Raw genomic sequence first — 15306 nt, 5'->3', positions numbered from 1 at the left:
CAACCCTAATAACAACTACAATTTTTACAAGCACACTTTACAGAAAAATAAGCCCAAAAAGGTCGCTTATATTAAGCCGACATGGCAACTACTGCGTGTGCCCATTATGTGCCCATGCTCAATAGAATATATGTAGCACCCCCCCCCCTCCCCCGCCCCCCCCGCCTCCCCGCCCTCTCTCTCTCTCCAAAAAATTTAGATGAAAGAGCTTTTGGATTTTTTTGGGTGACGCTTTGAATCACGTGTTCATAGGAAATACACTGCTATAATTTTGGGCTGCCTCTGTCCTGCACCGCCGCCGACCAAGGACCATAGTTGTTAGCTGTGTGACCGTCCATACGGTGCATACAGGAGGTAATGTACCTTTACTGTGGTCAACTGACGGGTTCACGCCAGTTCACCGGGTTCACTTGAGGAGAGGTCCTCCCACCCCCCTCCTCCCCTCTTCTCAAAGCACAACCGAACGGAGCTATAATCTAAAATCATTCATTTATATATATTAATACCGCGGGATTCCATTTTTTCCTCCCCGACTAACTATTAAGGTAAGGAATTGCATCTTGTGTGTGAAACCGAATCGTTCTTGTTATTATTGGCGACGCTATGATCCCAAGTTGTTTGCTGAAATTGCAGATCGCTATTGCATTTTATCTTATGCTGTAGACTAGGCAGTTTATATGAAGTCGCCAATGTATAAAATGGCGACAGTAAGGTGGGGGTGGAGGGGGTGCCGAGTTAGGATTTTTTTTTGGGGGGGGGAATATTCATTAGGTTATATCTATCCCTCTGAGAGTTGCAGCTATATCGCTATTGGCAAGTATAAGCCGAGAGGCAGTGTTTGCCCACAGCATTGTGAAGGGAACGGGTTAAACTTGTCAGTTTGTTACAGTTTGAAGAATGTAATTCTTCCTCCGTCTCTCGCACGCTATATGCAATGTGACGTCTTTGGATATTTTATTGCACAACGCAGTATATTTTCTCCCGTAGTAAAAAAAATAAATAGAGTGTTTTCCAGTTGTTTTAAAATATATACTTTTTGAAACAGTCCACAACACCATGATCATGACTAACTTATAGTCCATTCCTATAGATTTTCGAAACGCATGCGAACTATCAATTGTATATTGATTGTCAACCCCAACAAATCCCTTCCTCCGATCAGGATAAAAGGTAGGCCTTTATCTCTATGTTAGGCTACAGAACTCTTTCTTTCATTTCCTCGTCTTCCTCTCTCACCAACATGTGCTGTTGCCTTTACTCAAGCCAGACAATAAAATGTCCTTACATTTGATCATTACCGTGCTGACTAATACACTCATAACTATAGGTTATCTCCTAGAGGAGTCGGCGTATTTACAGTGTAATAACCTAGACTAAATACATGAATAGCTCATGTGTATTAATGTTGAGTAAACTGTGACTGCCATGTGTCTCTCTGTCCGTTAGGGGAGGGACCTCTTTGCTGACTAATGTTGCCTCTTTGCAGGCTATAATGTGTGGGTCCTGTGTCCAAAACATAGGCTAAGAGTGTCTCAAATTGCTCTCAAAGCAAGCACATTTTCATATGACATTTAAGCATATACACTAGTTTCATATAATTTAGATTGCACTATTGTAGATAAAATCACTTGCTCAGTCATGAGGATAAAAAAAGAAAGAAAATGGGTGCAGAAATTATACAGTTCAGTAGCAAAGCAATGACATACACTGGAACCCTTGACATTGAATATCCAATCACTCATATTCTTAATTGGCAGGCGTTTGCCATTACAGTAAAAACAAAAAAAAAAAGTATATGAGCTCTCATCGTCCAGATCGGGTGGACTCAGCCCAGCTTGGCTCAGTAATTCTGGTCCGTAGAAAGATTTCACTCCAGCAGGAGGGTTACCATGGGGGAATGTCAATTCCCTTTGTGGATCCCTGGGAACGCTCTTCCATCTCCCTTCTCGGAACTGGTCTAATGAGGCCAGGCATATTGCCTTTCATCCTTTACTCCCTGCAATTAGGGACAGCTCACAGTTTTCGTTATGGCCATAACAGAGTGTGTTTGTACACACAGACACAACGTAATGGACTGCATGCGCCCACTCCCCTTCCACAAAAAAAAACATCCTCCAAGCCACTCCTTATGTTTTACTGTAGGACTACAGGACTTTTAGGATTTTATGATTTCTGCCAGTAGCAGTGAAAAATAATAGGTTCTTATGTGCAGCCTACAGTTTACTGGGAATTGTATGCCAGAGAAGAGTACTGAGGAAGGTCATATGGTCATGATTTGCAGTTTTAGCTGACATCAAGTGTATAGCATTCCTTCAGTTCAGAGAGGAAAATCAACTATCTAATGCCAACCAGATCTATTTCCAAGCCGTTTCTGTACAAACAAGCATTCATGATAATGGCATACCAAGTGGTCCTTACAGAACTCTCTCCAAAGCACAGCAGCGCGTACTGTTTTCCCCCCTAGTTTGAAAGGATGCCTTTCTATACAGGTTCAGTTTTTATTCAAGGCTTTCATCCTTTCCTATTGCTTTTGTCACAGGACCACTGCTCTGGTATCACAGCCCAAAGCACTCAAAAGCGACTTACTTAGACGGTGTGCGTTTGCAGCGTTCCAACCAAAAGAAACTTCTGTGCACTGCAATCATATTGTAAAAAAAAAAAAGAGAGAAAAGGCCTAGAGGGGATAGAAATCCCTGACACTTTGTCCTATGCAAGAAAGGTTTGGTCAGCAGCAGCAGCAGGAGTTTGCCAAGCTCTGGCAGTTGCAAGAGGCTGTGATGTCAGCCATTTTAGGATGGACAGTAGGCTACAATATTTGCGGTATGCCGCCATCTTTCTTCCCTTTCTTTTTAAGTTGCCAAATCAATGCCTGTAGTCCTGGCTACAGAACTGAAGGAGTTATTCATCAAAAGTGATGAAAAAGGATGCATGACTCACAAATTTCTTCCCCCCCCCCACACCCCCTCGCACAACATGGTTTGTTTGTCTGTCATTCATGTGGGCCACAGATAGAGGGTTTTGGAGAACAATGTAAGATTTCAGCAGTGAGCGTCCTCTATAACACAAAACAGTTCCGTTCAGGCAAAGATGCGCCCAACAGGCAGAGTAGCAGTAGTTTTGCTGCACTCGGTCCTCAGGCCTGCACTTTGCTGCTTTAACAAGATAAAAGCATCGCCTGCAATGTATATTGCACTCGTGTTTTCTTTTATGTAGAGCTATGTCATGAAGACAACAAGACGAGTACAGTGCAGGTATTGTTGTATGGCTGCGGCCAAAAAGGGGAGAAAAGGAACATGTATGTCTTCACTGCTGACCACTGCAAATGATCTGAAACACACTAAACGATGAATGGACCTTTCAAAGATGGCTGGCAGGTCATGTGGATTTAGTTTGTCTTGTACCGGACGTAGTCTAAGGAATTCTGTCTGTGTGTGCGTGTGTGTGTGTATGTCTTGAGGTCGGTGGGCGTGGGCGAGTGACTCCAGTGTGCGGTGTGGTGGGCAACGGGAAGAGAGGGGTTGCCATGGCAATGTTAACACATGAGTGGCATCACTGACTGGTCTCCCAGCGGATGGGGCTGCAGTCTGGGAGGAGGGGGGGGGGGTAGGGGGTGGAGGAGATCGCTGTCTAACAACACCTGCGTCTCAGCAGACGTTCAGACACCAACACACCCACATGGGTATCCAGCACAGGGCCAGACAGAGCCGACACACCAAGGCTACGTCTTTGGAAGGAAGCCGGGACACTGGGGGGTGGGGGCGAGGACAGATGCGTAGACGTGGTGGATATGCCGGACTAATGCGCCATATTAGCGGCGTGTTAATGACCCTGATGACTCTTGAATTATTTTTCAGCACACGTATAAGTGTGGAGCTCGCCACTTATGCATGCTGGCGAGCGTGCCACGTGCACAGCGAAAGGAGTGCCCATGTCTGAGAAAACTCCATCCATGCACTGTCCATAGCACATTGCTCCACACAGACGGGAATGACTGACACCGACGTGCAGGAAACAGAATGATGGCAGATAGACAGTCTGTCGTCTGAAGGCTCCCGGCATGGATCATGTTTCTCTTGTAAATGAGGCGCCATTGTTCCCAATCTTTTTGCTGTGCAATGGAATAATTGCTCCCTGTCTCTGGCTTATATTTGGGTGTCCTGCTGATACACTCACATGACGTTAATCTATTTAATGGACATTTGGCAGAAAATGTTGTCCCTAAACAGATTTTTTGATCATTCTGTCAGGAGTTCCACTCACTGATCTCCCCCACCCCTCCCTGCCACGCCCAACTGCCACCACCACAGATGCCAGGTGATTTGATGCTGTTTTTTTTTGATTGAAGCAAGACAGCCGTGAATTCTTGTCAAGACAAATTATAAGAAAATATTGTCATAAAGCAGCACCATGTCAGCCGTTCTTCACTGTCTCTTGTGGCAGCCGCATCAGAGACGGTTTCTCAGTTTTTCAGTTTCAAAGAGAAATTTCACAGAATGGTGCAGGTGTTAATTTGGGGAGTTGCAAGGAGACGGTGTGTGTGTGTGTGTGTGTGTGTGTGTGTGTGTGTGTGTGTGTGTGTGTGTGTGTGTGTGTGTGTGTGTGTGTGACACTGTATGTGCAATTGTGCATTGCATGCTTCAGTATCATGTGTGCATGTGTGATTTGGTTGTGTCAGAGGAGGTGGAATATTGTACATGCTGTCATCATTCATTGTCTCACTTCACTCTCAACTGTCTGGATTCAGTTTTCCTCTCTCCTCCACGATCTCATTCGTGTGACAAGTGGCACAACAAACACCAATCTCTGTTAATGTCAGCTGTAGGTGACCCAACAAACAGGGAGTGTCTGAATCAGTGGACTGTTTTGAATGACATTTTAATGTCTAGCAACCACTTTGCAGCCTCTGTTCCCCTTACGCTAGTAGCAAAGTACCTTACATGCACCTTGCCTTTTTTGTAACTACCGCAGCAATTGCAGAGGAAATTAATGAGTGCAGAATTTAGTGATTTCTTTGGGGTTAGAATATGGATTGGTTGAAATGTGAGCAGTACACTACACTATAGAATAAATATAAGATTCAAAGATGATATTGTTATAACATTTAAGTGTGATCTCAGAGCTCCTTCCAAATAAGGCTAAATGTATAAAAGCTATCAAAATCAGAATCCGATTTAATCACATTTTATTTTGAAAAGCAAGCCGTGAAAAAGCTGAATGATTCACAAGTGAAATCCGTTTGGTTTTGGTTCCATGCACGAGACCCCCTTTTCCATGAGTGTGGGCGTAGAGGCAGCTTGACTGAGAGCTCTGTCACTCTCCCTCAGTTCAGATACAACTCCCCAGCTCTGTGTAGATGAAAAGAGCTTCATCCCCCTCGGTGCCACATTGCCAGTGCCAGTGCAGGTACATACGACACACTGGGGACAGCGATCGTCTGAGTGTTGTCTACCTCGCTGCTGAAACACGAGGCCAGGCTTTTCAGAGAGCGCCTTTCAATGGTGCTCCCTGTCTGGAAAGCCCTTGTCTTGTGTCTGATCGCACGTCTCGCCCGCTAGATAAAGCAACCCATTCTTTTGATAGGTGACCTGATTCTTTATGTAACCTTTTCTCAACTTTTGGCTTGTCTTGCGTTTTCTCATGGAGGAAGTGGAGTGTTTAGGGGAGGGGAGAGGCTCTCTCTATCAGGCCAGTGTCTGGCCTGTCACATAGCAACATGCCCTCTGGGGCTTCCCTAGGCCGCAGCACCAGACACAGCAATTTGCCATGACCATATTACCATAAATCGACATTACATCCCATCAGCTATTTCTCAAATATGGCGACATACTGTATAGATGACATTGCTCAAACAAATGTCATATGGAAATGGATTGTGGAGAGTCCAACTAAAGCTAAAACTGTTCAGCAACTTACAGTATATAACAAAACCAGGTCTCTTACACAGATGTTTTGGATGTGCATGACTAAGACCCCTCTCTTGAGAACCGATTTCTAAATCCCTGGTTCCAGTGGAACAAACTCGCTGAACCCCTGTGTCCTCACCAGGGGTTAATCGAGTGTGTGCGCGCGCGTGCGTGTGTGCGTGTGCGTGTGCGTGCCATCAGGGAGTATCATGACCTCGCCAGCGGCAAACATACAGCACAAGCCTGCGTCTGGATGCAGCAGAACCAGGATTACTGCATAAGATGCTGCTGACCTAGTTTTTTTTTTTGTGTGTGTTTGTTTTGTTTTCCTCTTTTTTTTGGTCAGAAGGCGACCATCAGAAATGAGAGAGAGGCATTTAGGAGGACGTCACAGGCTTGTCTGGGATCAGTGTGTACTCTTGGCCAGTCATTTGGGGGGAGTTCCGGAACAGGTTCATCTTTTATTTATGAGGTCAGCAGGCTGGCTGTGGTTAATGTACACGTGGAGGGTTTTTCAGACTGCGCCCAACGCTGCGTGATGCAAAATTTGTCTGAAGTGTGTGACATTGTATTTTTTTGTGCGGTGGCCTAAAAAAAAAAACGCTGCAGCGTTAAAAGGTGCAGTAACGGCCATGTAAGGCACTAGCGGTAAGGTGTGTCATTTATGCCATCGATATTCCTTCCCCAAGATGAGAGGCTTGGGGGGAAGAAGGAGGTGTATTCTGAATGATAGATTATGATAGAATGAGAGCAGTTTTCAGCTGCATGTCACACATCAACCAGTCTCCGCTCTGCACAAGGAGGGAGAGGTGTGTGTGTGTGTGTGTGTGTGTGTGTGTGTGTGTGCGCGCGTGTGTGTGTGTCTGTGTGTGTGTGAGAGAGAGAGAGAGAGAGAGAGAGAGAGAGAGAGAGAGCACTGACTACATGCTTGTCGGCAGGTGGGTGTGTATGTCAAGGGTTCATTTGGAGGGCAAGGAGCAGAAAAGCTGTTTCTTAACTTTAATGCGTTATTGTTTTCTATAGGATTTGTTTTACATTTTGGGAAACAACCAGGATTGAAATGTCTACAAATAGCAGTTATATAACTAGAGAACATTAACCTCGGGTGACTTGTGTAAAGTTATAGTTTGCCAGGGTGTACACAAGGGTGGGTGTGTGTGTGTGTGTGTGTGTGTGTGTGTGTGTGTGTGTGTGTGTGTGTGTGTGTGTGTGTGTGTGTGTGTGTGTGTGAGAGAGACTGTGTGCAAGCGCATGTACATTCTTGCACTGGGGCGTGTTTTCGCTGTTCATGAAGGAAGGAGAGAAGGGGTTGAGACATATGAGATACAATCCATATCCATCTCTACGCTAGAAGTGTATTAGGAAATACGAATTGTAACATAAAGATGTCTCATGGCTTTGTACAGCCAAAGATCTGTAAATTGTGTACACGTGTGATGCCATACCCTTCTTGTTGAGTGACAGGCCCATTTGCAGGCTTATAAAATGGCTCCAGATGTATTAGCAGTAACCTTGTCAGACATTTATCAGAATGTTTCCTGTCATCAGCGTTGTTGACAACATACTGATAGGACATCAGTCATCCGATTGGTCGTGGACACTGTAATATGAAGGAGTGGCATGATATAGAAAAAAATTATCTGGATCCATGGCCGAGTAGGAAGAATCTATCCTTAATATGAGGCACATGATCAGAATTACCAATACGTTTTCCCTCTCGCCCGCTGACAATGTGAACGTTTAGGTCAGTAATATTTTCTTAACCTTTTTTATGTGTGCTTTACAAAAGCACAAATAAAACACAACTTTTTTGTATTGTATTTTAATATAGAAAGTTGCAAAACATTAACTTGACCAAACCATGTTGACCGTTGTCCAGATATACAGTATATCACCCTTAAGAAATTCTACAATTGGCCTCTAAACCAGTGTATTTGAAAATGTTTTGTGCCAGGGCCCTCCAGAAGAGAAGATTTGCGTAAAAAACTGAGCTTGTATATCTGCTATTTTTGAGAACCACTGTTCTAAATCCTAAGAGTTTTCTGAAAAACGTATGTTTCTCAAATCTAAAATGACACAGACGATACAGATGCTTCCCCGGTTTTAATGGGTTAGGGGTCTACTGTACAAATTGCTATCCTACACATCCAAGTTGGATAATAAAAAAAAAACATAAAAACAGCATTAATGCTTTTTTTATCACAAAGAACAAGCTCTGAATTCCTTGTATGATTTGAACATTAGTGAGCACAAACCTGCATGGCTGTGCATATATTTGCATGTTTGTGGCGTCTCAACACAACCTGACACAGCGTCGTTGGCAATGTGAGACACATCTTGCTCTACCACTAGCTTGACTTTCTGATGAAGTGAATCACACCCTCTGAATATGCATCTTTTAACCCATTCAAATCGGGAACGCATCTGTGTAACCACTTTAAACATTATTCTATACTTTCGCTACTCAAAAATAGCAGATATACAAGATCATAGCACTGCACCGAGTGCCACGCGATGAGCTTGTAGATCTGCTATTTGTTGAAAGATCGTGAGAAGTTCTGCAAATCTTTGAATATATATATATTTTTAAAAGTGAAAATCTTTAACTCTAATCTTTGCTTCTTGGGGTCCCTGGAACAACATATTTTGAGATGGGGTCTGCAGCAAAATACATATCATTTTGGGGGTCCTTGACATGAAGAAGTTTGAGAACCACCGATTATAGCAACATGCATTTTTTTCTTTTTAAACTGTTAGGATTTAGAAGACATTTGTAGAATCCCCAGAAGCAAAGATTTGAGCTACAAATGTTCGCTTTAAAAAATATATATATTCAAAGATGTGAATTCCAAAAATAGCAGATCTACAAGCTCGTAGCGTGGCACGAGCTTGTAGATCTGCAATTTTTTTAATAGCCAAAGAAATCTAAAATGACACAGATGCCTTCCCGGTCTTAATGGGTTAAAAGAGGATACTGGAAACATTTCATAATTTTTGGTGTAAATATTGGTATTCATTATTCTTTCAAACATCCTTCCTGCCAGTGTTCATATTTAATTACATTGAAATACTTAAAAATGTGTCATGTGATTTACCACTAATACAAAATACACAATTCAATGAAATACAGCTCACCGGTCTGGAGTAAAAAACGCTGCTAGTCGTATACAGTGTTTCCGTAGTGGTTCTCAACCTTTTGTGGATCAGGGCCCACTTAAAAGTATTGAAAAAGTGTTGGCCGCCCATCCATCTGACCACTTAACACGGTAGCCGAAAGGCTGACCCAGTGGTCGGATGGATGGGCTTGCGTGCATTTTCAGAACTTGTTTATTTTAAAGATCAATCCATTGATTATGCTTCTGGCTTGAATCAGTGGAACTAACAGTATACTTTAAGTCATTAGTCATTCATTATCACAATGACATCTTTTTCGAGGTTTTAAAGAAAAATAGATTTTTTTATTTTTTAACAGATTTTGTTTTTTTATATTAATGTTGTATTATCATCTAAATCTTATCGTTTTGCCAATTATTTGGGGGCCCACTTGCAATAGCCTCACGGCTCACCAGTGGGCTCACAGGTTGAGAAACAGTGGTAGTATGATGGCCTTTTCCACCATCAAGCTAAAAGTGACTAACATAATCAGTGGAAATCCACTGAAACAGCAAACTGCAAACTTCATATTGTCTTACACTTTCCTCATCTTTTGTTCTTTTTGCCATAGGTTCCCAGTGAGCTGCTGTTAAAACAGTCATCCATGTGACAGCGCTCCTAAACAGGCAGACAGCAGACATGAAGAAACACTGTGACGTCATAGCGGCTGGTCCATGACACTAAAGTTCATCCGGCCCTCTCAACAATCCACCTGCCCTCTGTTCCCATTAGACCAGACAACCAATCAGTCATCCTCCCATCTACACAAGGCTGCACAATGGCTAGCAAGAGGAAATCCACCATACCATGCATGATACCGTCCAAATCCAAACATGTGCGCGAGGAGATCATACTGGGCTGCCTGCCAGAACTCCTCCCCACAATCCCAGAGGATAGCATACTGAGCATCTCTGGAGAGGAGTCCAGCCATTTCTCCCACAGCTCCTCCAAACCTGAGGCTTTTAATGGGAGAGAGAGCGGGGGCACGTACAGCTGCCCTACCTGCCGCTTTGAGTCCAGAGATCTAAACTACTTCCTGGATCACATGCACAACTGCCACGTAGACTTCAGGGCCCAGCCCACCTTCTACTGCCTGAACTGTAGGGTGTCAGTGATCCGTTTCGAGGCCCTCGCCCTGCATAACGCTAAAGCCCACCCTGGGATAATGGAGGGTTTGATCACTGCCTCCCTCCATGTCAACAAGAGGGACGGTTTGACCACTGTGGAGCAGAGACTCTTCACAGACAGCAGAGAGGACTATAGAGAGTCTGGGCTCTCCCTCATCAAAACGCCCATCGCCAAGATGATGAAAGCCAAGGCGGAGCATAAAAAGATTGTGGTCTCCCACACTGTGGAGGTACGGAAGATAGACACTGGAAAGGAGGTAAACCCCAGCATGCTGACAAATGTGCCTGAACTCCAAAACGGGGCGCTCAGTCTTTCTGGAGCCCCAACTATGCCGAGGACCACTGTCAATCATTTGATTACGACGACGGTGTCCAATCAAGTCTTTCACCAGCACACTCCCTCGCTTTACTCCTCCCCCTCCTCTGATTCCAATAAAGACCTTCCAAAGGTGATGATCCCTCTGAGCAGCATCCCCACCTATGATGCTGCCATGGACACCAGCAGCTTTCTCAAGACCTCCTTTGGCAAGTTCCCCTACCCGACCAAAGCCGAACTCTGCTATCTGACGGTGGTCTCCGAGTTCCCCGAAGAGCAGATCAAACTGTGGTTTACTGCCCAGAGGCTTAAGCAGGGCATAAGTTGGTCTCCCGAAGAGATTGAAGAGGCCAGGAGGAAGATGTTCAACACCGTCTTCCAGGGCGGCGCGCCCCCAAAACACCCTGCTCCGCAGCAACATGTCAATCACATCATAACTCACCACACAGTCACTGCTCAGCCTCCACAATCAGGCCCAGTGGCTCCAAACTACCAGATGACCAAACTTCACTATGGCACTTTGAAAGGTAGTCCTGTCGGAGTGATAGCCACTCAGGCTAGCATGTCAACCAACCCGCATGTCACCAGGGTGTCATATTCTGCCCCAGCTGTCCCCCCAAAGTTTCCATCAGTGGTCAGAACCACGCAGGTACTGGCCAGGAATACTCTGGAGCCAAACGGATTGGGCCCAGACATGCCTGGGAGCAGTGGTTGTGTCAGTAGCACCAGCAGCAGTAGAAGCAGTAGCAGCAGCAGCATCAGCAGCTATTCCAGTTGTAGTAACGGCGGCGATGCCATCGCCAGGAAGCTAATGAACAACAGCAGCCCCACCAGCAGCATTAACAGCGTTGTCAGTTGCTCTGCTAACAATAATGAGGAGCACTGCCTCGCTGATTACACCGGCAAGCCAGGTGTCAGAAGTAACAGTGTGCCGACTGGGTTGGAAGGTTTCAACACTAACCAGAGCAAAGTGATAATGAACAACACCAGCAAATGCAACATCGCCTGCAATGATCATAACGGCGGCGGTCCACAGGATCAGTCCCGCATCAAAAAGGCAGACGATGAATTCAACAGCTACGTCCACCCGCCCAACAGCAACAGCAGTATTAGCAGCGACTGCTCCAGTGCCACCTGTAACAGCGCCCCTAGCCTGAACTATGCCAGCAAATCCCTGAATGAAATCACCAGCACCACTGTCATTACCAAAAGCAGCAGTGGCTTACCCATCACAGAGGAGGAGGGTAAATGCACCAAGGACTTCCCGATCAAAGGCATGTCGATTTTGCAGCAGCTCATTAAAGAGGACGACCACCTCGAGGCAGACAGGACCGGTCCAGAGCTGAGGGTCGACCCCATTAAGATCAACCTGAAACGGTTGAAGATGAACGAGCCTGAGGCAAAATTTGTCTCAGAGACGGTACCAGGGGTCAAGCCTGAAATGGCAGAGGTGCCTGCTTCTCAGTCCGCTTTCTCGCCCTCCTGGGGCAAAAAGTCCCCCCAGCAAGTGCACATACTCCGACACGTGTTCTCCAGCACCCACTGGCCTAGCAGCCAGCAGTACGAGGAGCTTAGTATCATGACAGGCCTGCCCAAGTCTGAGGTGGTGCGCTGGTTTAGCGATAGCCGATATATCCATAAGAACGGTCAGCTGAAGAGGCTGGAGAGCTACCAGCGCCTGCCAGCGGATACAGAGGCACCCAGGGGCCATGGAGAAGTTGGCACAGAGATGGAGAAAGACCCTCCGATGGCTCAAGAGAAGCATGTGGAGCAAGACGTGAACAAGCACCTTGACGGAGGAGCAGGACTGAACTCGGAGCAGCGGGTCGTATGGCAGGATACATACCATTACCCACCGCTGTTGGGTGCGATGGTGTCGGAGGAGGCCGGAGAGCAAGGCAGAGCTGGGGAAGCGGTGCAACCGGTCGTTATGCGGGATCCCTGGTCTGAGAGAGTAGAAGCCCACCAGGAGCCAGGGGCCAGTCAGTCATTCATTGATCAGCAGACAGACGCCAGCCAGGCCAGGTAAGTCCAATCTTTTTATGACGATACTATACTGCAATAGGTACTACATAATACTTACTCATGTTTAGGGCTGTCAAGATTACAAATTTAAGTTGACGATTAATTGCCACACAAATAATTGCGATTAACGATTTAATTGTGTTTTTGGCATTGAACATTGGAACATATGAATAAAAACTTGCCTTTTAGGGCAGATATGACAAATAACTTAAATATATAACGAAATTACTGACAAAAAATAGCATAAATAGCCGATCTACAAGCTTACATTGCATCACGTGACGCGTTGTAAGCTTGTTGATCTGCTATTTATGCTGTTTTTGGAAAATGTTTGAAAATGAATGAAAAATTTTCAACATGGAAACAATTATGACGATTATGCAAAAGAATTGCGATTATCTCAAATAATTGCGATTAGGCGAGTATGTAATAATTGTGACAGGCCTACTGATGTTGGCCTCTTAATATTTTTCTATGCTATTTGAATTTTGCATCAATAAATTAAATAAATGTATGTCTAAATGCCAGTCAAAGCCACAAAGATCTGTCACTTGGTTGTCGTGTAGTGAGTGATTTACATTTAAAAGCAAAATGATGCACGCTGATGTTGTTGAGTGGCTTATTCAGACAATCAAAGGTCTGTTTTAAGAAGCTATTTTTAGATAAGTAGGAGTCTGGGCCATTAAATTATAGATTGAGAGAGCGCGTGCTAATATATGTGAATAAATCATGACGACGGATGATACCCGGGCTTCTTTTCACAACACTCCCTCTCAAAATGTGGATCGGTGACATAAACTGTTTCTAATAGAATTGATCATATAAGTACATGGCTGCCCTAACACGTGTCACTTCCATGTTTGTGTGTCTGCCTGGCCACTAGGGACCGCCTGAGAATGGAGATGCTGGAGGTGTGACAGAGGATGCCCTAATCTCACCCGGAGGGGAAAAAGGACGGTTAGGCTGGCTCACTCCCAGGCCATGGTCTGGAGTGTTCATTATGACAGCAGATGTGATTGTAGCTGGACCGCTGGACTCTGACTGTAACTGTGAATACCCCCACCCCTCCTCCTTCCTCTTCCATCTCCCATCACTTCCTGCCATCATCAAAAAGAAAGAACTCGTCACCTTTGAGTCCTGTGATGTTTTTAAGCCCTTCATGCTTTCTTTGTGGTTGTGTGGGGAGGGTGCACAATGAGGTCAGTACGAGGGATCTGACAGAAAGAGAAAGAAACGGGAAAAGATGCACATTGACTGGAAAACTGACTTGAATGAAAAAAACATAGGAGAGGGAAGAAAGATATTGTTTTGGGGCTGAGGGAGAAATATATAATATGATTGAAACTGCACTAAACAGGAGGGTTTGTACTGACTGGACAAACATGAGATGTGTCAAGAAATGTTATTGTTGGCTTTGTGATATTTTTTACTTTTTTTTAGCAACCAGTACTTCAGCACTGCCTTGAATTTTACTTTATTCCGTTATTTGGTTTTTCAATTCTATTTACTCTTCTATAGTCACTGTAAGTCCAGATGCAATCAAACATGTTTTATTTAGATCTGTATAAATGTTGGTGATCACTTCGCTGTTCAGCTACACGCAAGACTATTTACATAAAATGCACTAATGAAGACAGCAATGCTAAACTCACACTGCCCCAGAGTAAAGATATTGACAGATCTGTCAAGATCAGTACACTACACTGCCCTGCAAACCGAACAGAGAAGCCTGTCACGCTAACGTTGCCTTACTCAGCTCTGTCCATGTGTTGATATGACCTGTCTGCCCATCACTTTGCTTTCCAGTTAATGTGCTGTCCAAACAATTACTTGCCAGTGCATTGATGGTCACTGTTGGTCTACATCTGTGAAAAATAAATAAATCTTGTGCTGCTTTCTGTACACTTGGAAATGTTTAACTTTTACTGTAAATGTATCAAATCTTGTTACTGGCAAAAATGTTGCCAAAGGCAAAATTATCAATTTGATCCCTACACTGACAGAGTGAGATATTGTGCTAGCTAGAGAGCCAAATGAGGAGATGTGTCCTCTTGTCAGAATTTTGTGTTCATATAAACATAAAGTCACTACATGAATCCTATTGAGCTGCATCTTTGTCAAGCTGCTAATAGCTAAGAACGGTGCTATACCATCCAAAGTGAAATTGGAGGTTGATCTCCTACCAGCAGTGTATGCACTTGTCGAATGTTACAAATTTATTTTGGTTCGAGATAAATGGAATCTGGACTTACGGTGTTATGATCACTTTTATGAAATAGTCTGATCATAAAGCACTGTTGTATCATCCTTTCTACACTTCTAAATCTTTACAAAATAAACAGAATACTCACCAGGCATTAATGTCTAGTTCTTTTTCCACAAGTGTCCAACACAATGTATTGAATGTTTATCAATTGTACATAGGATGCTCTTTGCATGATTAGCATAGAATTTATATTCATTGCAATTATCAAAGCATGATGTAATGTAAGCAACACAGTACTCGCTGGCATTTCTATTTGACGAATGTGTCATCTATGGTAGTAAGCCATGGTACACAAGAAAACAAATCCGATATGGACAGGATGCCATCCTGTGAACGCTAGTGTCCAGCAGCCATTTTCAGCAAAGAGCTTTAGTGTAGAAGGAAAACCAGTCTAGACCTAGTATAGAATACAGGGTTTAAGTGGTTAATTTGATCTCAAATTTGTAATGCGTTGACACGAGTTAGACCATGATACAGGTATGCTAATGTTATCCAAGCATTTCTATCCTATATTAA

The 15306-nt window shown here is 44.2% G+C and overlaps 1 protein-coding gene across 2 annotated transcripts; it reads left to right on the top strand.

Moving 5' to 3' along the window:
* The first annotated feature begins 227 nt into the window (after nucleotides 1-227).
* zhx3a (zinc fingers and homeoboxes 3a) lies at nucleotides 228-14874 on the top strand. Of its 2 annotated transcripts, XM_080423761.1 has the most exons (4): nucleotides 228-545; nucleotides 1091-1170; nucleotides 9628-12524; nucleotides 13408-14874. In XM_080423761.1, exons 3-4 carry the CDS (start codon nucleotides 9835-9837, stop codon nucleotides 13439-13441), a joined length of 2724 nt encoding a protein of 907 aa, XP_080279887.1. In that variant the 5' UTR covers nucleotides 228-545; nucleotides 1091-1170; nucleotides 9628-9834; the 3' UTR covers nucleotides 13442-14874. The 2 variants fall into 2 exon arrangements, with proteins under 2 accessions (XP_080279887.1, XP_080279886.1); XM_080423760.1 differs by lacking the exon at nucleotides 1091-1170.
* Nucleotides 14875-15306: the final 432 nt, after the last annotated feature.

Source organism: Gymnoscopelus braueri, assembly GCF_963280865.1.
Source record: "Gymnoscopelus braueri genome assembly, chromosome: 3".
Taxonomy (NCBI): Eukaryota; Metazoa; Chordata; class Actinopteri; order Myctophiformes; family Myctophidae; genus Gymnoscopelus; species Gymnoscopelus braueri.
Note: the sequence above shows the minus strand (reverse complement) of the source record. Positions and strands in the feature narration are given on the sequence as shown.

What these genes read in the sequence shown, in the direction of transcription:
- zhx3a (XM_080423760.1), top strand. Translation starts at nt 9,835, where the DNA reads ATGGCTAGCAAGAGGAAATCCACCATACCATGCATGATACCGTCCAAA. An exon ending in ACAGACGCCAGCCAGGCCAG is followed by an intron (nt 12,525 to 13,407) that starts GTAAGTCCAATC and finishes CCTGGCCACTAG; the next exon opens with GGACCGCCTGAGAATGGAGA.